This window comes from Scyliorhinus canicula, chromosome 3 (genome assembly GCF_902713615.1).
Source record: "Scyliorhinus canicula chromosome 3, sScyCan1.1, whole genome shotgun sequence".
NCBI lineage: Eukaryota > Metazoa > Chordata > Chondrichthyes > Carcharhiniformes > Scyliorhinidae > Scyliorhinus > Scyliorhinus canicula.
Genome location: NC_052148.1, coordinates 46,395,753 through 46,418,206, shown reverse-complemented (window position 1 = coordinate 46,418,206; position 22,454 = coordinate 46,395,753). Strand labels below are relative to the sequence as shown.

The 22,454-nt window shown below is 46.6% G+C and overlaps 1 protein-coding gene across 4 annotated transcripts in view; it reads right to left on the bottom strand.

Annotated features, from left to right (window-relative positions):
- ctif (CBP80/20-dependent translation initiation factor) overlaps positions 1-22,454 on the bottom strand; it is a 339,899-nt gene that overhangs the window by 230,430 nt on the left and 87,015 nt on the right. For all 4 annotated transcript variants that reach the window (XM_038790492.1, XM_038790490.1, XM_038790493.1 and 1 more), the window contains one exon: positions 5,424-5,607. In XM_038790492.1, coding sequence (XP_038646420.1) covers positions 5,424-5,600 — 177 coding nt within the window. In that variant the 5' untranslated portion in view covers positions 5,601-5,607. The remainder of the gene's footprint in view (positions 1-5,423; positions 5,608-22,454) is intronic.

Sequence of the window (22,454 nt, the reverse complement as noted above, 5' to 3'; positions counted from 1 at the left end):
TGCCCACTCCCCATATTCCTGGATTTTCTGACAACCCTAAAAGTCTGTCTAACTCAACCTTAATATATTCAGTGATGCTGTATCCACAACCATCTGGGATAGGGAATTCTCAAGATTATCAACATTTGAGTGAAGAACTTTCTCCGCATTCCAGTCCTAAATGATTAGGACACTTATCCTGAAACTCTGCACCCTTGTTTTAGATTTCACAGCCTGGTAAGCCTCTTCAGAACCTTGCATGTGTCAATGAGATCACCTCCCATTCTTCTAAACGCCAGAAAATATAGATTTGATTTATTCAGCCTTTTATTATACGGCAACCCTCCCATCCCCGGATGAATTTAGTGAACCGTCACTGTGCAACCTCAAATGCAAGTATATCATTCCTTAAATATTGAAACCAAAATTACACACACGATTCTCAGCGTGGTCTCACGAAATCCCCATACAATGGTGGAAAGATGTTTTTATTCCTGTACTCCAATCCCTTTGCAACGTACGTCCTTAAATGCTTGTTGTACCTGCACGATAACTTTGTTCCTTGTAATGGCACACCCAGGTCTCTTTGAACATCAACATTTACAAATTTCACCTTTTAGAAAATATTCTGCTTTTCTATTCATACAATGGAAGTGAATAACCTCACACTTCATTAAGCCTTGTTGCCCACTCACTTATCTTGAATATATGTCTTTGCATCTCTTTGTGTCCTCCTCACAGCTTGCATTGCCACCTAGCTTTGTATCGTCAGGAAACCTAGATAGCTGTCTCTTTGTCCAAGTCATTAATATCGATTGTAAACAGCTGAGTCCCCAGCACTGACCCTTGGAGCACCCCATTTGTCACGACCTGCCAACATGAAAATATCCCATTTGTCCATTCTTTCTGTTTCCTGTTGGTTAACCAATCCTCTGTGCATGTATCACCTCCAAATTGATGAGCCCTTATTTTAAGGATTAACCTTTTGTGTAACCTTTTTCCTGACAAGAACCCCTGCTGAGTTAAACCTATTGGGGATTTTGGGGTTCAGCCAAGCATTCACATTGGGATTCCATTGTACAGCCAAGCATTCATATTGAGATTCCATTGTACAGCCAAGCATTCATATTGAGATTCCATTGTACAGCTGTATCAACAAGGCTTATTGAATGCCTTAGGAAAATCCAAGTATACTCTGTCCATCGCTCCCCTTTATCTATTATATTCATTATATGATGAAAAAAAACTACTAAATTTGTCAAACAGGATTTCCCATTCATAAAACCACGTTGACTTGTTCTATGGTTTTCTCAATGTATTGTTAATCTTCCTGATTGCAGCACTGTCTCAACGATTGATGTCAGGCTAATTGGTCTTTCGTTCCCTGTTTTCTCTCTTCCTTTTTTCTTTTATAGTGAATGTCACATTTGCTAACTTAAATTGCTGGATTCATTCCAGAACCTGACGAATTTGGAAAAATTATAGCCAGTGCATCCACTACCTCTGCAGTTATCTGTTTTAGAACAAGATCCTGGGATTTTGTCAAATTTTTGACTCTTGTGTCAGTACTTTTTCTCTGCTGATGTTAATTATTTTCCTCCACTCTAATTAGCTTCTAGTTTACCCTCTATTTCTGTCGAGGAGTAATTTGTTCACTCAGAGGGTTGCTCATCTTTGGGATACTCTACCCCATGAGATTGGCAGATGCTCAGTGAATGATTATATTTAAAATGAGTTCAACTGATTTTTGGACGCAAAGAAAAGCATGGGATTTTGCTTAGGCTAAGAGATATTGGGTGCGATTCTCCTAAATGGAGACTGTGTTCACGCAGTCGTGAACGCCGTCGCGTTTCACGACAGCGTGCTATGGGCGCGGGGACAACCAATTCTGGCCTCTATAGGGGCCAGCACGGCGCATGTGCAGTTGGGCCGCGCCAACCTGCGCATGCGCGGGGGTCTTCTTCAGCATGCCGGCCCCTACGCAACATGGCGTGGGAGTTCAGGGCCGGCCGCGCAACAAAGTAGGCCCCGGGGTGGGGGGGGGAGGCCGGCCCGCCGATTGGTGGGCCCCGATCGCGGGCCAGACCCCATCGGAGGACCCCCCCTCCCCAAAACCCGGGAACGGAGCCCCCTTCCCCTTTCCCCAGGCCTCCCCCCGACCATTCGTGCATGCATAGTTTCTGCCAGCAGCGACCAGGGGTGAAAGGCGCCGGCGGGACTCTGCTGTTTCCGTGCGGCCCGCTCGGCCCATCCGGGCCAGAGAATCTGCGGCCCGGCTGCATACGGCAGCCCATGACTGGCACCGCGCCAAACGCGCCGGCGCAAATGCCGCCGATTCTCCGCACCTCGTGGTGTGGTGCGGTTGCGGCAATTCTCCAGCCAGGAGCGGGGCTCGGAGAATCCCGTCCATTATGCTTGTGAACCATCGGTGTGATGTTTTGTTGCCTTTATTATTGATCGTTTTTAGAAGTATTTTTCTTGGAGTTTTTCCATTTTAACAAACAACACAGCAAAACCACAGGAATGGTAGAGCTCAGCAAATGTCTCAACATATATAGAGACAGAGAGGGGGACAGGAGAACAGCAATATGACTGGCCCAGCACAATCATTAGATTCAACTTTGTGCCTCTACTTACTATACCAGAGAACAGAGGAAAGACAAGACTATGAAAACATGGAAAACTGCTGCACAACTAGGGCAAGATCCAGATCGCAAAGTCTCACGAGGTTCAGTTGAACCTCGCGAGACGTCTCAAGGGTCGCAAATCTCTCGAGAGGACTCCTGCAAGATTCAACGGCCTTGTTGCGTCACTAAGTTGGGTACGACGAGGACGGTCAATTCCGCTCTATATATCCGAACCATATATCACATTACCGACGCAATATGGTTTTTAGCAAAGCAGGGTAACAGGCGATCCTTGCCCTCATGCTCATATATCATACACCTTTGTCAGGAGAAAAGACATTAACATGAAATCAACAGCATAATTACAAGGGAATAAAGTCCAGGATTATTGATAAACTGCAGGATAATAACACCATTAATGTAATCCTAGTTATCCAGTTTTAAGGAGTCTATCTCAGGACCCCTCCCCTTCAGATGGCACCTATTTGGATTTAAAAGCCTATATATTGTCGGATGAAGGGACTAATGAATCAATGTTTCTTGGAAAGACCAAAGCGATGGCAAGATTGTCGAGAAAACCTAAGGATCCATCAAAAGTTCAATTGAATGAAGCCTTCAACTCCGTCGTTGCCCCGATGCCCAGGAAGCAAGGAACCTAGGCCCTGGCATGACTAGCCACCTCAAGCCTGTCAGAACAAACATCGAGGATAGGAAAACATAAGGCCAGAGGCTGAGGCCTCCGACTGACCCTCGACCTAAAAGACCGGACACAATGTGTCCAGCCTTCAAATTGAGACCATAAAAGCATGGCAGCCAATTCTGAAAATCAGTCGGGAACTTATGTCCCCCCCCCCCACTCCTCATAAGAGACCCGGCTCACAAACACTCCTTGACCAGCCCCTAGTCCCTGAGTTGGTCAAGATAGACGACATACAATGCAGCCCCAATTCTGAGGACTGAAGGGGCGCCCACACCAGGAAAACTGCTCTATCAAGTAACAGGATTCTCTTCTGCGCTTCCACTATTTTCCCAAGGATACTTTGCAGTTCATCAAAGTGAGCACCAAAAACCTGCACCATGGAGCTGAGGTTCTCCAAAACATCGTTCACAATGGCAGCCATCTTAATGCCGGCCACACCGCCGAGGGGTAGGCCCACTCACCAGGAAAACCACCACTGCAAGCTGGGCCCACCCCAACTGCCTCCTACAGCCTCAATCGAATGAGGATTTTTTTGATTTAGCTGGGCCCCTCATCGCTAAAATCTAGCCAGGACCATCCAAGGATGAGAAAAACAATAAGTGGAGCCAGAGCTCATGAAAACGCAGCCGTTCCACAGCTCACATCATGTGACCCATTTTTGATTTTCTGATATTAATAGTTACCAGTCACCCTATTATTTACAAAAGAAAGGACCAAAAAAATTGACAAATTATTAAAAAATCTATAATATCTGTGATTTTGTATTGCTGAACTATGAGTGTTTTATTTGGCCCTTCTGTCATACTTCAGGATCTTCTGACCATTTTTCCAAAGAGAGGACTTGGAAAAATGTCGCTTTTAGATCTGTTTTAGGTTATAGTGTATTTTCAATTTTTTAAAGAAACAGCACTGAGATAATATGTGGCTAATACTCTAATGAGTTGAGTTAATGTTATGTTCCTCGTAAATTATGGAAATAAAGAAATTGTCTCTATCCCCTTCTTCTCACTTCTTTTTAACCATTTTTCCAGTCACGCCTCCTAATTTCTCAAACTAATTTACCCTGTATCCATTTTCGTTTGATTAACTCTCCATGATGTTCCTTGGGATGTTTTCCTACATAAACACAAGTTGTTGTTAGCAGGGCTCAGCGTGTGGTGAACACCTTGGGTTAGATTAAGTCAAGCCAGATGGGGATCTCTCCACTTGTTGCAGGAATGACAGGAAACCCGGAAAGTTTCCGTTGGTTCGACAGAATCAAGTGCCCTTCAGGCAATAAATTGGCCACCATTGGGCCTCCCCATGATTGAGGTCCCCAGTTCTCTGTGCTGCAAGTGTCAGAGGGAGAGGTGGCTGCTGACAGTAATGCATCCACCAGAGGATCAGGATTATCATGGGGCCACAGGCCAAAGGTGAGTACGGGTTGGTTTGGATTGAGGATCACCACATCTCAGGCGAGGGGCAAGGTTGAGAAGGTAGGCTTTCATGAATAATCCTCAGCCGGTTCAGGAATTGAACCCAGTGTGGTTGGCCTTGTTCTGCATCACCAGCTGTCCAGCCAACTGAGCGAAACCGGCACAGTATTGGCAATACCTCAAAGCTGGCATGCTATAAATTAGATGCCTAGAAAGACACAAAGTAGCAGGTGTTCTGATGTCCCCAATTGAGGTAGAGGAATGATTTTTCCCTACTCCTTTACCAGTGTTATTCATGATGATTATGATTGTCTGGGTTTTTCCACTTCAACTCAAAATAATACATCTTATTCACTCCACCGCCTTCCTTATTCTTCCAATAGTGAATCAAAATGAATATGCCACATTATTCCACGCCCTTAACTCCTTCATTATTCCATTCATCTGACAATGGCTTTTAAATCCAAACTCGGTGCCATCTAGCCATGAATTGCTAATCGATTTAGTTTTATCTTTAACCTGTTGGGTCTTGCACTGTGGGTCATGGCATTTTGCCCAATTAAGTGTAGTCTGCAGCCCAAATCATGAGCACAAACAACAAAAGAGCCATATACAATAACTGTGTTCAAACAGGGGCATTCAGCATTATCCAATAACCCTCTTGTGCTGACTTGGCAACATAGTCCAGAAATGACCACATACCGGTGAGTTTGGCGGTGTCTTTTCACTGTCTGCATCAGTTTCTGGTTTGTCTGTAAGCAACCCCTGAACCTGGTATTCTAAGACGTAGCTGTCAATGAATCGTTCCAGTTCTTCTATCTCCTGGGAACGGTTACTTCCAGCCTCTGAAGAAGCTGAGGCTACTGAGGAGTTCTCCATGTCTATGCTGAAATGGAAAGAACAGATTAGATATTTATAGATATTTAAAAATAAACTTCAGAAGTGTATTGTGCACACAAACTATTCCATGTTTGAGAACGTGAATTCCCCTCAGTGGGGAGCTCATATTGAATGAGGCTCACGGGGAGGCTAATTATTCCAACCTCGTGGGCCTTGTGTGGGTTATAACAGATATCAACACTATATCCCCAAAGAATCAGATGACATCTTTTGTGGTTTCTGTACAGAGACAGGCATGTCTGAACATATCTCTGGGAAGTCAGTTAAAATGCAAATGGCCAGCCCAGGCATTGATATGTCACAATTTCAATGGAAGAAACGTAAAAGGACATTGGCTGTCAGACTGGCTGACCCCACGAAGAGAACATTTTGTATAAAGACATTTCAGCAGCTAATCAGAGCTGGAATCTTAATGAGATAGCAAACCCCCTCCATTGTGGCGAATTGCTTAGCTGTCAACCCATTGTGCGGAAAATGGAAAACGTCAATAATGGTGTCATCTGACAGCAATTGGGTTGTAATAAGAAATACCTGGGAGTACCTTATTAATTCAGAAGGACAGGACAGGGCAGGTCAGCCAAATACAAGGTTACAAAGACTAAATAGAAGCCAACTCTCACCAACGCAAGGGAGGATCCTGTCTCAAAAGTCATAACAGACAAAGAATTGTGGCTTATTTGTTTTTCTTATCAGAGTATCTTATAGCTTTTCACTACAGGGGCTCAACCAACTTTAGCTGAAAAACTAGACACTTGCTGTTGTTTGAAATCATTGCCAGAACCTTCCGACCTTTATTGTTCTTTAAAATATCAAGAGCAGATCCTTCGGGGGCGATTCTCCGAGCCCCGCGCCGGGCCAGAGAATCCGAGGTGCGGAGAATCAACGCCATTTGCGCCGGCACGTTTGGCGCGGCGCCGGCCACAGGAGTTGGCGGGGCCGCCGATTCTCCGGCCCAGATGGGCCAAGCGGCCGCATTGATATGGCAGAGTCCCGCTGGCGCCATTGACCTATGGTCGCTGCCGGCAGGAACTCTGCACAAACGGTCAGAGGGCAGCCTGTGGAGGGGGGCTCCTACACCGGGGGGGGGGGGGGGGGGGGGGGGCTCCGATGTCGTCTGAACACCGACGCCATGTTGGTCGGGGCCGGCGCGCTAAAGAAATCCCCCGCGCATGCACAGGTTGGCGCGGCCCAACTGCGCATGCGTGGGCTGGCCCCTATGGGGGCCAGAATTGGTCGTACCCGGGCCTGGTTCGCGACGGCACAAATACTTGGGCTCCATTTTGGAGAATCGCCCCCTTCAGGTCTGCAACGTTTCCACCACCATCTTAAGGACTGATTAGAAGTTACTTTTTTTACCCTTTAAGAAATGTAACTGCATCCTACATCTTTATAAATCATCTTTTCCTCTATGTGTGTGTGTGTGTGTGTGTATCGACACAGCCCTGTTGCAACTATATTTTTAGGGCTGTGATGAATAAATAGGGGCTGGTTTAGCACAGTGGGCTAAACAGCTGGCTTAATGCAGAACAAAGACAGCAGCGTGGGTTCAATTCCCGTACCGGCCTCCCCGAACACGCGTGCTGGAATATGGCGACTAGGGGCTTTCCACAGTAACTTCATTGAAGCCTCCTTGTGACAATAAGCTATTATTATTATTAAATGTTTATCCTTTCTTTTGATTTAAAAAAATGAAATGATCTCACATTTGCAAATTATTTTCAAGGTAGGAAACCCAACTACCTTCACCTAGTTTAACGTATATGTGATTCCAGGCTCACTGTCACATCCAGATAAGTGTGAGATGATGCACTTGGGCAGAACAAACAAGGCAATGGATTACATGATGAATGACAAGTCGCTGGGAAGCACTGAGAATCAGATGGACCTTGGTGTGCATGTACACCGGTATAAAATGTTGGTTAGGCCACAACTAGAGTATTGTGTGCAGTTCTGAAATCCAAATTATAGGAGGGATGTGATAGCACTTGAAAAGGGTGCGGAAGAGATTTACCAGGATATTACCTGGACTGGAGAGTTTTAACTGTGAAGAGAGATTGGATAGACTGGGTTGGAACAGAGGAGACTGAGGGGAGACATGATTGAGATGTATAAAATTCTGAAGGGCATAGATAGAATAGACAGGAAGAAACTTTTCCCCTTGGTGGAGGGATTACTGATGAAGGAGCATGGATTTAAATTAAGGGGCATGGTGGCACAGTGGTTAGTCTCTCCACCCCCCCCCCCCCCCCCCCCCCCCCCCCCCCCCGGCCACAACCCAAAAAGATGTGCAGAGTAGGTGGATTGGCCACACTAAATTGCCCCTTAATTGGAAAAAAAAGAATTTGGTGCTCCAAATTTCAAACAAAAATTTTAAAAATATGTTAAGGAGAAGTTATGAGTTATTTTAAGCAACTTTAAGTATGAGTAAAAATTAGTGAGACTGATTCCGTTTTCACCAGAACATAAGGTTACGGGGTGATCTGATTTCAATATAGGCAACTGCCATTTAGTAGCACATTTAAAAATAGGGATGTTTCGCTACAGTTGCATAAGGTATTGGCGAGACCACATCCATAGTACTGTGTACAGTTTAGAAGTTTCACTTGACTGATTCCTGGAATGAGGGAGTTATTCTATGGGCCTGTATCCAGTGGAGTTTAAAAGAATGAGAGGTGATCTTATTGAAACACACAAGATCCTGAGGGGACTTAGCAGGGTGAATGCTGATCGGATATTCCCCCTTGTGGGAGAGACTAGAACTAGGGGACACATTTTAAAAATAAGGACGGAGGGGAGGAGAATTTCCTTTCTCTGGGAGGATGGTGAGTCTGTGGAACGCTCCTTCCCAGAGTTCAGTGGAGGCACTGAAAATTGAATATATTTAAGGTTGAATTATTTTGATTGACAAGGGAACGGAAGGGTACAGGAGGTAGACAGCAAAGTGGAGTTAATCAAATAAGCCATGCTTTGACTGAATCGCAGAGCAGGCTTGAGGGGCTGAATGGCCTACACCCCTGCTCCTAATTTGGATGTTCATATGTTTTTGCTTGTAGAATCATTGGAGAAGCTTGCACTATTGTTGGGCAGCACGTTACCACTCCTGCCTCACAGCGCCAAGGACCCGGGTTTAATCCCGGCCTTGCGTGCCCATGTGGAGTTTGCATTTTCTCCCGGTGTCTGCATTGTAGCCACCTGGGTTGGCCACTTCCCGACTCCAAAATGGAAGCCCGCTAAGAATACAGGGAAAACTGGTCAGGAACAGGGAAACAAGGAGGTGCAAAGGTTCCTGTGTATAAGGACTTGCAGAAACCCAGACAGAACTGAAACCAGCAACTATCTGCATATTAATGAGCGATTCCCGGGAACAATTGGAAACATTAAGAGTAATCGAGACCAAAGCAGACTCCCCGGCGATAGTGGGAGCCAAGACAAAGGAAGGCCATCGGACACCTAGGAACCGCCCAGCGATCAGGGAATAGCTCCATAATTGGAGAAATCGATTCAATTGATTGGAACTTAGTCCAATCAATTAGAACCAAGTCTGGGGTTCCGCCCAAAAGGGCACGAAACCCCTGGGGGCTATAAAATAGAGCCCCCAAGTTCAGTTTGTCCTTCTTGGCAGGGTCTCTCAGCAGCTCGAAACAACTCTTGAGCGTGAACAACGAGAGATCTGCCTAGCAGCTACACCAACCAAGTAAGTCTCCAGTCAACGCACATTACGAGATAGGCGCTCCTAGCTACTAGTCCATACCAGCTGGAAGCCTGCAGCCTCAGAATCGAACGAAAGGCCATTGTTCCCCTGACCTGGTGGGCCATTTCCAAAGCCAAGTATAGGCCTTTTAGTGTTAGAGATAGTCTAGTAAGTAGTGTTTTATGCATGAGTAGCGATTGACTGTGTATTTAATAAATGTGTTTTGATTTGAAACTTACTAACTGGTGTATTGAGTTATTGATCAGCACTTGAACTTGAACCTCGTGGTGGTATCATAAAGATACCTGGCGACTCTACAGCAAGGTGATTAAAAAGAGCAAATTAAGTACAAACACAATTAGCAACAGCATGGGTTTCCTCCGGGTGCTCCGGTTTTCTCCCAGTCCAATGATATGCAGGTTAGGTGGATTGCCGTGTTAAATTGCACCTCGATGTCCGAAGGTTAGGTGGGGTTACGGGGTTATGGCAGGGGAGTGGACCAAGGTTGGGGTGGTCTTTCGGAGGGCTGGTGCAGACTCAATGGCCTGAAAGGCCTCCTTTTGCACTGTACGGCATTCTATGATATCGTTTTAAAGCTATTTTCTCCCATTATATGGTCTCCCTTGCCTACAATTCTGCGATCACAGTGAAGGTGTAAACTGACTTCCCTCAGGCCTCTGCGAACATTACTCGAAACTGGTCACTAGGAAGGCTGAGTGAGCACTCAGTGAGTTAATGTTATTCCAATTTGTATGGTATTGCAGCTAACTACAATCCACTGTTCATCCACACCCACCCAACATGCAACAAAATCCAGACTGGGACTTCACTGGTCGTTACAGCTCAGTACTTAGTGAGCTGAATAGCACTCAAAACTGACAATAAAATTAAGATACACACACATCACTCAGTCAAATGAATATCTCTTTCTCAGCATCCCTAGGTTACATAGTGCAACCAGTGGACTTCTGTTTTTTAAAAAAAAAGCTGGTTTCTCGAAAGGACTGAGGAAAAAGATTCCTTTAATTTTCAGAAGTCAGGATTTTTATAGTCAAATTATATCTCTCACACAATATTCATTCACGTTAGCAAGTTTCTTGTGAGAAAACTTTTTTTTTAAATTGGCTGAAAAAAATGTAGGCCGGGTTCCTCTTGAAAAGATTCTGGCAAACTCTCAGCACTTTCAAACAAAGGAGAAGCCTTTCTGGAAAGAGTGGCTTTTGTTTCCTTTTCTACGCTGAAGCCGTCGCCTTGTGTTTTGCAAAGCTCCTGCTAATTCCACCAGTTAGAACCATTCAAGAGACAGAGGGCCAATGACAAACTGAATTAGCCCATACACCACTTGGCACGCAGAGCAGCAGCAGCAGTGAGTCACATGACACCGAAGAGCAACATAAACATGGCTAATCCTCACGAAAATGTAGCTGATGCCATGTTGGCAAAGATTTCAATCATGCAGCTATTTATAGATGGCTGCCATCAGCAGGTTTGCTGATGGGTCAGAATGCAGCCCAAATAACCAAATGAGAAATTGCACAATTAAAAGTACATATATAAAATCACATTGCCTGAATCTTCTTTTAAAACAGCTATCAAATCCCCAAACAGGAGTAGCAGAATATTTTTATTTCCATTAACAACTTGAATATGTATATAGTGCCTTTAACATCGTCCTAATCTTTAAATCCCCCCATGGGCTTTCACAGGAGTGTTATCAAACAAAATTAGACACCGAGTCAGGTAAGAAGATATGAGAGCAGATGACCACGGGCTTGGACAAAGATATAGGTTTTAAGGCACATCTTAAATGAGGAAAGAGAGAAGTAGACAGGCAGAAAGGTTTAGGGAAGAAATTCCAGGGTTTAGGACATTCGCAGCTGAAGGCACGGCCACCAATGATGGAAGAATTAAAATGATGGGGGGGGGTCATGTAATGTGACCGTGGGAGCGGACTTAGTTTTGCAAGCTCTAGCGCTACTCATCTTTAAATCCTTATTTTTTTATCCCGATTTACATCCAAAAATTATTCGGTTTTGGTGTATGGGACGGCACGGTAGCACAGTGGTTAGCACTGTTGCTTCACAACGCTAGGCTCCCAGGTTCAATTCCTGGCTTGGGTCACTGTCTGTGCGGCGTCTGCACGTTCTCCACGTGTCTGCGTGGATTTCCTCCGGGTGCTCTGGTTTCCTCCCACAAGTTCCGAAGGACGTGCTTGTTAGGTGAATTGGACATTCTGAATTCTCCCTCTGTGTACCCGAACAGGCGCCAGAATGTGGCGACTAGGGGCTTTCCACAGTAACTTCATTGCAGTGTTAATGTAAGCCTACTTGTGACAATAAAGATTATTATAAGATTATAATGTGTCTTGTGCTATGTCCTTGGACGTTCCTGGCTAGATTTTGGTGATGAAGATCAGAATTAAGTGAAAAAAATCCTAGATTGATTGAGGCAGTCAGGGGTGGCCAGGATGGGGCCCAGCTTGCAGTGGAGTTTTTTCTGAATAGTGGGTTTACGCCTTGGCAGAGCTGTTGGCATGGCGATGATGGTTGCCATTGTGAATCATATTATGGACGATGATCTTAGCTCCGTGGCGCAGGTTGTTGGTGTTCACTTTGATGAACTGCGAAACATCCTTGAGGGAAGAGTGGAAGCGGAGGAGAGAATCCTGTTACTTGATTGATAGGGCAGTCTCCTTGGTGGGGGCTTGCCTTCAGAACATGGAAATCCTGTTGCATAGCATGTTGATTATCCTGGCCGATTCAGAGAAATGGTGCTGGACAGGGAATGTTTGTGTACCCAGTCCTTTGAGGGGAGCGGAAGACGAATTCCCAGCCAAATCCTGATTTGAAGCCTGGGTGTTTAGAGTTTGACGCAGCATTTTGTATCCGGTCTTCGAGGCCTGGGATCAGACAGAGACCCTAACTACTGGCCCTACAGTATCTTGTCTCAATGCTTGTCAAGAGGGGCTGGAGGTAGCTGGACACGTCTGGTCATCACCTCCCGCTGGGGCCTAGATTCCTTCCTGCCTGGGCTTTGGGACGATGGCAATGGCAGAGGGGCAGGCACTTCAATGAAACTCTGGAGGGATCCTGAATGCTGCCTAATGATCCGGTCATGGCTTTGGCCTTTCCAAGCTCCGTGGGTGCTGTTATTATCCTGCAGTTCATCAATAATCCTGAACTTAATTCCCTTGTGACTTTGCTGTTGACCTTTCGTTATTTTCTTTTTTCCTGACAGCGGTATATGATAAATGAGCACAGAGGCAGTGGTCACTTGTTATCCTGTGAAAACCATACCGAGTGAGTAGTGTGACATGAGGTTAGTGCAGTATCTATCGAGGTTTGCCTTTTTAAAAAATGTGTTCCAATCCTTGCATTTACAAAGAGGGAATACATTTTATATTCCCCTCACTTCATTATGAGAGAAGATGAGTAGCACCATGACAGGGTGTTGACTAGATGATTGGTGGGGTGGTGACAATATAAATTCACACGATGGATATGGGCGAGGAAAGCCCCAGTTAGAACTAGTAGTGCTGTGTTTATCTTTTGTATTTTGTTACTTTGGGTTTATGCAATCCATGTTAATCTCTTATGGAAGTACGGATACCATGGGCTGGATTCTCCGTTCGCTAACACCGAAATAGAGTTCGGCAATCGGCCAGACACAGTTCCCGACCAAATCAGGGCGGCACTGCTTTTGCGATGCTCCGCCCCCTCAAAAACGGCGTACTCTGAGTACACCGTGCCACATATCGACGACCTCAGGACATTGCCTGAGGCCCGCCCCCCCCCGATGCTCCGCCCCCGACCGGCCGAGTTCCCGACGGCATTGGTCGTGTGTGGTCTCATCCGTCGGGAACTCGGCATGGTGGCTGCGGACTAAGTCCAGCGCTACCACAGTCGGGGGGGAGGGCTGATCCGTGGGCAAGGGGGAGACTTTATTAGGGGCTGGGGCCACTGTAGAGGATGGTCCGGGGTGCGCGAGCCAGCCAAAGGGAGGGCAACTATTCCACGAGCCGGGTCCGCGAGCGGACTCTGCCATGTAGCACGACGCAGCCGCTGCAGGCTGCCGCCTCGTACATGCACAGCCACGGACCCGGCAATTCTCCTAGCCGTATCGGCAGCTGGAGCCAGGTGCTCTACTCTGCTAGCATTCTCGCCCCCAACACAACGGGGAATCAGTGGCCGTTTTACGCCATTTTGTCTGGCCTAAAATGCCACCGTTACCACACCGGCGTGGGGACATAGCCTCAGATTCGCAGAATCCTGCCCCCATTTATCCTAGAGAGGACAGGGTTTCTTGTGATTCGTCTTTGTGTTGGAGTCTCTGGAGTTGTTGGAGTAAGGGGAAAGGTATAATGGTGCACACCTGGGCGTGGTCGATTAACCCTTGTTCAACTTGTCTTCTTCAATATTCTCTGGGCTACCTGGGTGGAGGCTGTGGTTGCTTGAGCAGGTCCTTTAGGAAAGGAGTAACTGTTTATCTGGATTGGGTGGAGGGCCTATTGGGTGGTGGCTTGAGTTTCCTTTCCCGAGTTGGTCTGCTCTCCTCGAGATAGGGTTCCATTGGGGAGCTGGTAGCCTGTGGGCTTCAACTGTTAAAAAATGCACGTCATAATGTGTTATTGATGCCTCTGGTATGACTGGAGCTGGGGGAGATGTGTTATTATGCGTGGTCAAACATGGCGCAAAAATCTTATCCTGGACTCTCATGGTCTGTACAAACTACATGGTTGTGTCCAGCTCTGTGGGAAGGTATGTGCCATTTTATCATGTTTTCGTGGCCTTAACCTCCTCTCCCTCATTCTCTCGTGTATCCGTTGGTACACACGGAAGGCCAAGTTTAATGATTATGCTGAACCAACTGCATTGTCATCCTCCTGTCCTTTTCTGTATTTATATATGCTGAGATATTTATGCTCTGCTGTACCAATACTGAGGATTTGTTGCATTATTTTTTAAAATGGAAAAACTTCACCAAAAATATATATTTAAAAAATGATGGATGCTGAGGAGGCCAGAGTTAGCTGAGTACATTTATCTCAAAGATTTGTAGGGTTGGAGGAGGGTAGAGGGATAAGGATGGGTGAGACCAAGGGAAAATTTCAAAACAAAGGTGAGAAGTTTAAAAATCGAGGCGTTGCTTAATTTGGAGCCAATGTATGTTCGCAAACACAGGGTGATGGGTGAAGTGGGCATGACGTAAGTTTGGACATGGGCAGCAGAGTTTTTGATGGTCTCAAGTTTTCAGAGATTAGAACGGTGGAGGCTAGCCAGGAAATAGTTAAGTTTTGAGGTAACAAAGTCTGGAGCATTTCGGCAGATCAGCTAAGGGGCAAATGTGGGTGTTGGTATGGAGGTCTTATTGATAGCATGGACACTAAAGTTGCGAACGTCATCAGATAGTTTCTCAGGTGAAGATCAGAAAAGTGAGTGCAAACGACAAGTATGAAGCATTTGCAACCATCCTCAGTCGGAAGTGCTAAGTGGATGATCCATCTCACTCTCCTCCCGATGTGCCCAGTATCACAGATGCCAGTCTTCAGCCAATTTGATTCTCTCCACATGATCTCAAGAAATGGTGGAATGACTGGATAGGCCCTGACAACATTCCAGCTCTAATATTAACGACATGCTCCAAAAGGAGCTGGGCTCCTAGCCAAGCTGTTCCAATACAGCTACAACACTGGCATCTACCTGAGAATACAGAAAATTGCCCAAGTCTAATTGAGTCAATTACTGCCCAATCTGTCTATTCTCAATCATCAGCAAAGTGATCAAAGGTGTCACGGACAGTGCCATCAATTAGCATTCATTCACCAATAACCTGAATCAGGTTGGGTTCCGTCAGTGCTCATTTTCGCTTTGGTCCAACCATGGACAAAAGAGCTGAATGACAGAGGGACGGTGAGAGTGACTGCCCTTGACATCAAGACCCCATTTGACTGGGCGCGACATCAAGGAGCCCATCAAAATTCAGGCCAATGGGAACAATAACAAAGACACCTATGTCATACTCCTATTTATCGACTACAGCTCAGCCTTCAACACCATCATTCCTACGAAACTCATCTCCAAACTCCGTGGCTTTGGCCTCAGCTCCTCCCTCTGCAACTGGATCCTAAACTTTCTAACCCACAGACCACAATCAGTAAAGATAGGCAATAACACCTCCTCCATGATCATCCTCAACACCAGTGCCCCACAAGTCTGTGTCCTCAGCCCCCTACTATACTCCTTATGCACCTATGACTATGTGGCCAAATTCCCCTCCAACTCGATTTTCAAATTTGCTGATGACACCACCGTAGTGGGTTGGATTTCAAACAATGAGATAGAGAATCTGGTGAACTGGTGCGACGACAGTAATCTCTCCCTCAATGTCAACAAAACGAAGGAGATTATCATCAACTTCAGGAAGCGTAGTGGAGAACATGCCCCTGTCTACATCAATGGGAACGAAGTAGAAAGGGTCGAGAGCTTCACGTTTTTAGGTGTACAGATCACCAACAACCTGTCCTAGTTCCCCCATGCCGACACTATAGTCTCTAACGACTCTATTTTCTCAGAAGACTGAGGAAATTTGGCATGTCAGCTACGACCCTAACCAACTTCTACAGATGCACCATAGAAAGCATTCTTTCTGGTTGTATCACAGCTTGGTATGGATCCTGCTCTGCCCAAGACCGCAGGAAACTACAAAAGGTCGTGAATGTAGCCCAGTCCATCACGCAAACCAGCCGCCCATCCATTGACTCTATCTATAATTCCCCCTGCCTCAGAAAGGCAGCCAGCATAATTAAGGACCCCACGCACCCCGGACATACTCTCTTCCACCTTCCGTCAGGAAAAGGATACCAAAGTTTGAGGTCAGGTACCAACCGACTCAAGAACAGCTTCTTCCCTCTGCCATCAGACTTTTGAATGGACCTACCTCGTATTAAGTTGATCTTTTCTCTATACCTTGCTGTAACTGTAACATTATATTCTGCCTGTGTATATCCTTCCTTCCTTATGTACGGTGTGCATTGTTTGTACAGCATGCAAGAAACAATACTTTTCACTGTTTACTAATAGATGTGACAATAATAAATCAAATCGAATCAAAACATGGGAGAAAACCTTCCACCGGTTGGAGTTATATCTATCTAGCACAAAGGAACATGGTTATGGTTGATGGAAGTCAATCATTTCAGCCCCTGGACATCATTGCAGGAATTCCTTAGGGAATTGCCCTAGACCCAACCATCTTCAGCGGTTTCAATGGCCTTCCTTCCATCATAAGGTCAGAAGTGGGGGGTGGTCACTGTGACTGCACAATCCTCAGAATCATGATTCTCAATCCTCAGATACTGAAGCAGTCTGTGCGCATATGACCCGATCAGGCTTGGAATGAAAAGCAACAAGCTATGCAAGTGCCAGGCAACAATCATCACCAGCAAGAAAGAATCAACTCATCTCTCTTTAAGATGCAGTGGCATTCTCACTATCAAAATTCGAGGGAATCCCCATTGACCAAAAACTGAACCAAATCAGCCATATAAATATTGTGGCTACAAGAACAGATCAGAGTAACTCACCTTTTGTCTCCCTAATGTCTGTTCACTATCTCCAAGACAGAAAGAACAATGGAGATGATAATGAGATTTGATGCGTGTATAAGATTGTGACAGGTTTGGCAAATCTGCAGATTAGAACGAGACAGCTAGCCTCACTCTAATATGCAGTTACCCGAAGCACCTGAGGCGTGAGGATCCATTCCCTTCACCTGGACACCTTGGGCGATTGCCGTTCAGTGCTGGTCTCCACAAACGGGGACCAGATGGAAGGGCATTCGTGGGGCTCTGCCAGGGGATCGGAGGTCCCTGGGTGTATGGTTTTTGGGCAGGATGGTACCTTGGCACTGCTGGTGCCACTCAGGCAGTGCCAACCTGGCACTTTGGCAGTGCCACCTGGGTGCCAGCGACCAGGGGTGAATGGCGCCAGCGGGACCCTGTCGGATCCGCTCGGCCCATCTGGGCCGGAGAATCGGCGGCCTCGTCGATTCCATGGCACCTTGGAGAATTGCCGCCGGGGTGTCGTGGCGCGGTTGTGGCGTTTCTCCGGCGCGGGGCTCGGAGAATCGCCCCCGTTAGGCTTTGGGCAAGAGATGGGAGGAGAATGTGACAATGAACTATTTTTTAAAACTCAACGAGTGGTAATGACCTGGAACTCGAGGCCTATATGGGTGGTTGAAGCAGAGATGATAAATGATTTCATTCGGTAACTCGATGGGTACTTGTGCAACCTGTAATGCAGGAACTCAACAAGGCTCCTTATGCAGCATCATCTAAACCAGCGACCTCTACCACCTAGAAGGACAAGGGTAGTAGCATCAGACAACACCACTTGCAAGTTCCCATCTAAGTTATACTCCATCCTGACTGGAACTACATTGCCATTCCTTCATGCTGCTGTTTCAAAAATGTGGAATGTCCTTCCTAACAATAAACTAGTTTTGCAGATTACTTTTTAAAATGTCCCAGATTAATTCTTTACTCAGACAACAGGGCAGCACGGTAGCCTTATGGATAGCACAATTGCTTCATAGCTCCAGGGTCCCAGGATAAGGTGGAGGTGTTGACCTTGGGTAGGGTGCTCTTTCCAAGAGCCAGTGCAGACTCGATGGGCTGAATGGCCTCCTTCTGCACTGCAAATTCTATGAAATTCTAACAGCACTGTAGGTATACCTACACCACATGGATTGCAGCGGTTAAAGAAGGCAGCTCAGGATTTTCACAGTGAATTCATTGAATGAAGCAAGTAGGCTTCTTTCAAGTCTACTTGTCACAATAATAACGATTATTATTATTTCCTTCTCAAGGGCAATTAGGGATGGGCAATAAATGCTGATCTTGCCAGTGATGTTCACATGCCATGAATAAATTAAAAAGTAAATAGGAGGGGACAAAAATATTTGGTGGAATGTCAGAGGTAAATATGCAGGCAGAGGAAGCAAAGCCACTGCAAGTGATTCTTAGGTTATGACTGGACAGATAAGAATGGAACCAGATGAGTGTAGTCTCACCCAGCTGGGTGACAGTGGAGGGACTGATGGTCAACTGTTTCAAAGACTGCAAAAATAGATCAAGAATCATAGAATTTATAGTGCAGAAGGAGGCCATTCAGCCCATCGAGTCTGCACCGGCTCTTTGAAAGAGCACCCCATGTCTCCACCCTATCCCCGTAACCCCACCTAAGCTTTTTGGACACCAAGGGCAATTTAGCATGGCCAATCCACCTAACCTGCACATCTTTGGACTGTGGGAGAAATCTGGAGCACCCGGAGGAAACCCACGCAGATACGGGGAGAACGTGCAGACTCCACAGACAGTGACCCAAGCCAGGAATCGAACCTGGGGCCCTGTAGCTATGAAACAACAGTGCTAACCACTGTGCTACCGTGCTGCCTGAATGACAAAGAAGGTTAGTTTATCTTTGTCACAGTCACATAGAGCGTCATTTTTGTCTTTGATAAGAGTTGGTTTGGTACTGTGGCAGGGGCGGAAACGTGCTTGAAAGAGTTCTGGAAAAAAATGGACACGGATTTGGGAGATGACAACACGTTCGAGGATGCTGGAGGTATAAGAGAGACTGAGCCATGACCGGTGGGATCAAGGGTTGGCTTCTTTTAGGGGGGGTTTAACGCTACTGAAATATTTTCCGATCAACAGAAACTTTTAACCTCTATTTGCTTTTGCAGCATAGATTAACTTGCACCTGTCCAATGAATGGTAATGTGTAAGCACAGATTGACAGTCTGCAAGGAGGCGTCAGACAATCTGGTCACCAAACTGAGCAAAGGTAACTTCGTCAACCGAATTATCAGCAACAAAAATGCAATTGAAGCTCTCCTGCTGATTTTCTGCTTAAATGGACTTCCTGTTGTAGGAAATGGGCCAGGAGGCTCTCAAGTTTGATTCCTAGGGCGGGATTCTCCGGCCGTGCCCCCCCGGTGACCGGAAATTCCTGCCCGCGGCGATCTTGCGGCGGGGTGGGAAGAATCCAGACCCTAGTCCGTGCAGTCCGATAGTCCCAGCTACGGTGCTGCACGTGTTAGGCAGGTAGAACCAGAGAACCTCAGAGGTTTACAACACAAAGGGCTGAAGAATGAGAATATAAAACATCCTGAACTAAAAAAGAATGTGCGGGGAAATCATAAAATATCATTCTGACCGCTGCTCCTCTACAGTGACTCAGACACATTGTTGAGTAAAAGCAGTTCCATTATGAATGAAATGAAATGAAATGAAAATCGCTTATTGTCACGAGTAGGCTTCAATGAAGTTACTGTGAAAAGCCCCTAGTCGCCACATTCCGGCGCCTGTCCGAGGAGGCTGGTACGGGAATCGAACCGTGCTGCTGGCCTGCTTGGTCTGCTTTATAAGCCAGCGATTTAGCCCTGTGAGCTAAACCAGCCCCTGGTCAACCAGCACCAGTCATTTTCAAATCCACAGTCGCAAACCCTCGAGTGGGTCGCGGGCGGGTGTCGGGAAGGTCATAGAGCCGTGCATAACTGATTGCGGAGCCATGCATCGCAGCATTCTAGATCGTGGGAAAGTAGCGCCCAACGGCGTGACCGGCTTTTCAAAAAATGCCAGCCACGACCAGCTCTCGGAATGCTGGTTGTCCCCACGCATGCATGCCCCCTCCGCAGTGCGGAGGCCCGGAGCTCAGCGGGGCAGAATGCCTCCTCCTGACATCAGTGCGTTGACCCAGGAGCGGATTTTTGTTTTAAATCGCTGGAGTCTTTCTGCCTGGAGTGCCAGCAGAGAGCAGGTCACGGGCGCCGTACACTGATGTCACATGCTCTGGGCACAAGAGAGATTCCTCCATTTTGCAGCTGCCAGCAGTGCTGGCATGAGCTCCTAGGCCTCTGGTAAACAACCAATGAAGAAGCTGAAAACAGGAACAAAGCAGTATAAAGATTATGACTTGAGGTATGGGTGTATTAATTAAGCCACTGCAAATCAGGATGCAAAGTTAAAGTGTGTTAAATGTCAGAAAGTACTGGCAAATTAAAGTTTAAAACCCTCAAAACTACAAAGATTTTTAAGGCATGGCGAGTGTGAGGACAAACTTCTTGATTTTCTTCAACGGACTGAGTGAGATCTTGAATCATCAGCGAAAGTCATTATCAGAAATGTAACATTGAATAACAAAGCAAGTGTGATCGTGAGGACAGCGAATGCAATGTTGTCATTTATCTCAAGAGGGTTGGAATATAAAAGCAGCGATGTGCTACTGAGCCTTTATAAGGCTCTGGTTAGGCCCCATTTGGAGTACTGTGTCCAGTTTTGGGCCCCACATCTCAGGAAGGACATACTGGCACTGGAGTGTGTCCAGCGGAGATTCACACGGATGATCCCTGGAATGGCGGGTCTAACATATGATGAACGGCTGAGGATCCTGGGATTGTATAACATTGGAGTTTAGAAGGTTAAGAGGAGATCTAATAGAAACTTACAAGATAATACATGGCTTAGAAAGGGTGGACGCAAAGAAACTGTTTCCGTTAGGCGAGGAGACGAGGACCCGTGGGCACAGCCTTAGAATTAGAGGGGGTAAATTCAGAACAGAAATGCGGAGACATTTCTTCAGCCAGAGAGTGGTGGGCCTGTGGAATTTATTGCCGCGGAGTGCAGTGGAGGCCGGGACGCTAAATGGCTTCAAGGCAGAGATAGATAAATTCTTGATGTCGCGAGGAATTAAGGGCTACGGGGAGAATGCTGGTAGGTGGAGTTGAAATGCCCATCAGCCATGATTGAATGGTGGAGTTGACTCGATGGGCCGAATGGCCTTACTTCCACTCCTATGTCTTATGGTCTTATGGACCAAGAATGTTCGCCATGGATCGCGACGGTCGGACGCCGTGGGTCCCGAAAGATGGCCGGATGGCAAAAATGGGTTCCGGGCAAAACGTTTGAAAAACATTGCAGTACACACCTCAACTCTACAACAAAACCAGAAAATGCTGGAAAATCTCAGCAGGTCTGACAGCATCTATGGAGGGAAAACAGAACCAATGTTTTGAGTCTGGATGACTCCTCGTCAGAATGTTCAGTCATCCAGACTTGAAAAGTTAGCTCTGTTCCCTCTCCACAGGTGCTGTCAGAACTGCTGAGATTTTCCAACATTTTCTGTTTTTGTTTCAGATTCCAGCACCCACAGTAATTTGCTTTTATCTTACACCTTGAGGCCCCAAATTAAAAATGTTCCAGGAACATGGGTGGGCCACTTGGACCCTCGAGCTTGTTACACCATTCAATTAGATCTCGGATGATCTCAACTTGTTTAGCATCCTTTGTTACATATCCTTTGCTATAATTAATGGAAAAACCTCCTGGCCTATTATTCAGGATTTCTACTATCATGTGAAAAAGTGTTTTTTGATTTCACTCGGAAAGGGCCAAGCACTAATTTTAAGATTTTTGCAGCCGGTTTCTTCATTCCGGAGACAAGTGTTGATATCAGGGCAGGATTCGCAGAGTTCTACGACAGCAAACCTGTCGCTGCAGCTGGACCAATTCAACGGGCTAGCACCGGCACCACATGGAACACAATCGATTCCAATGAGAAACGGTGCCAGATTTGCCGGATCTGGGAATGACACTTGGGAGGCTGACAAGCTGCAGCCCCATATACATACACACTGCACTCCCCACACTCACCATCCCAGAAACAAAAAAAAAGACATGCGGCACCGAGATTTACCGATGCGGAACTGGAGACTTTGCTGGACGCCATGGAGGAGAACCGGGTGACCCTGAATCCCGGGATGGGAGGGAGGCTGCCGTTCGGCGGGTCTGGGCGTAGGTTGCAGAGGCCGCCAGTGCCGCAGGCAACACCCTCCAGACCGGCCAGCAGTGCAGAAAGAATCAGCACAGCCTCAATCAGGGTGGCCAGGGTGTCCCTGGCACCAATCCCTATGCCACACACCCAAACCCCACCACACCCCCCCGGTCGGTGGCCAAACCCCCACCCTGCAACACATGCCGGCACCCATACCGGCCGCCATGGCCGGGTGCTCTGGACACCAGTTACCCAACCCCTGGGCTTCATGCGTCGGACTGTCTAACATTGTGCATTTTCTGTTCCGGA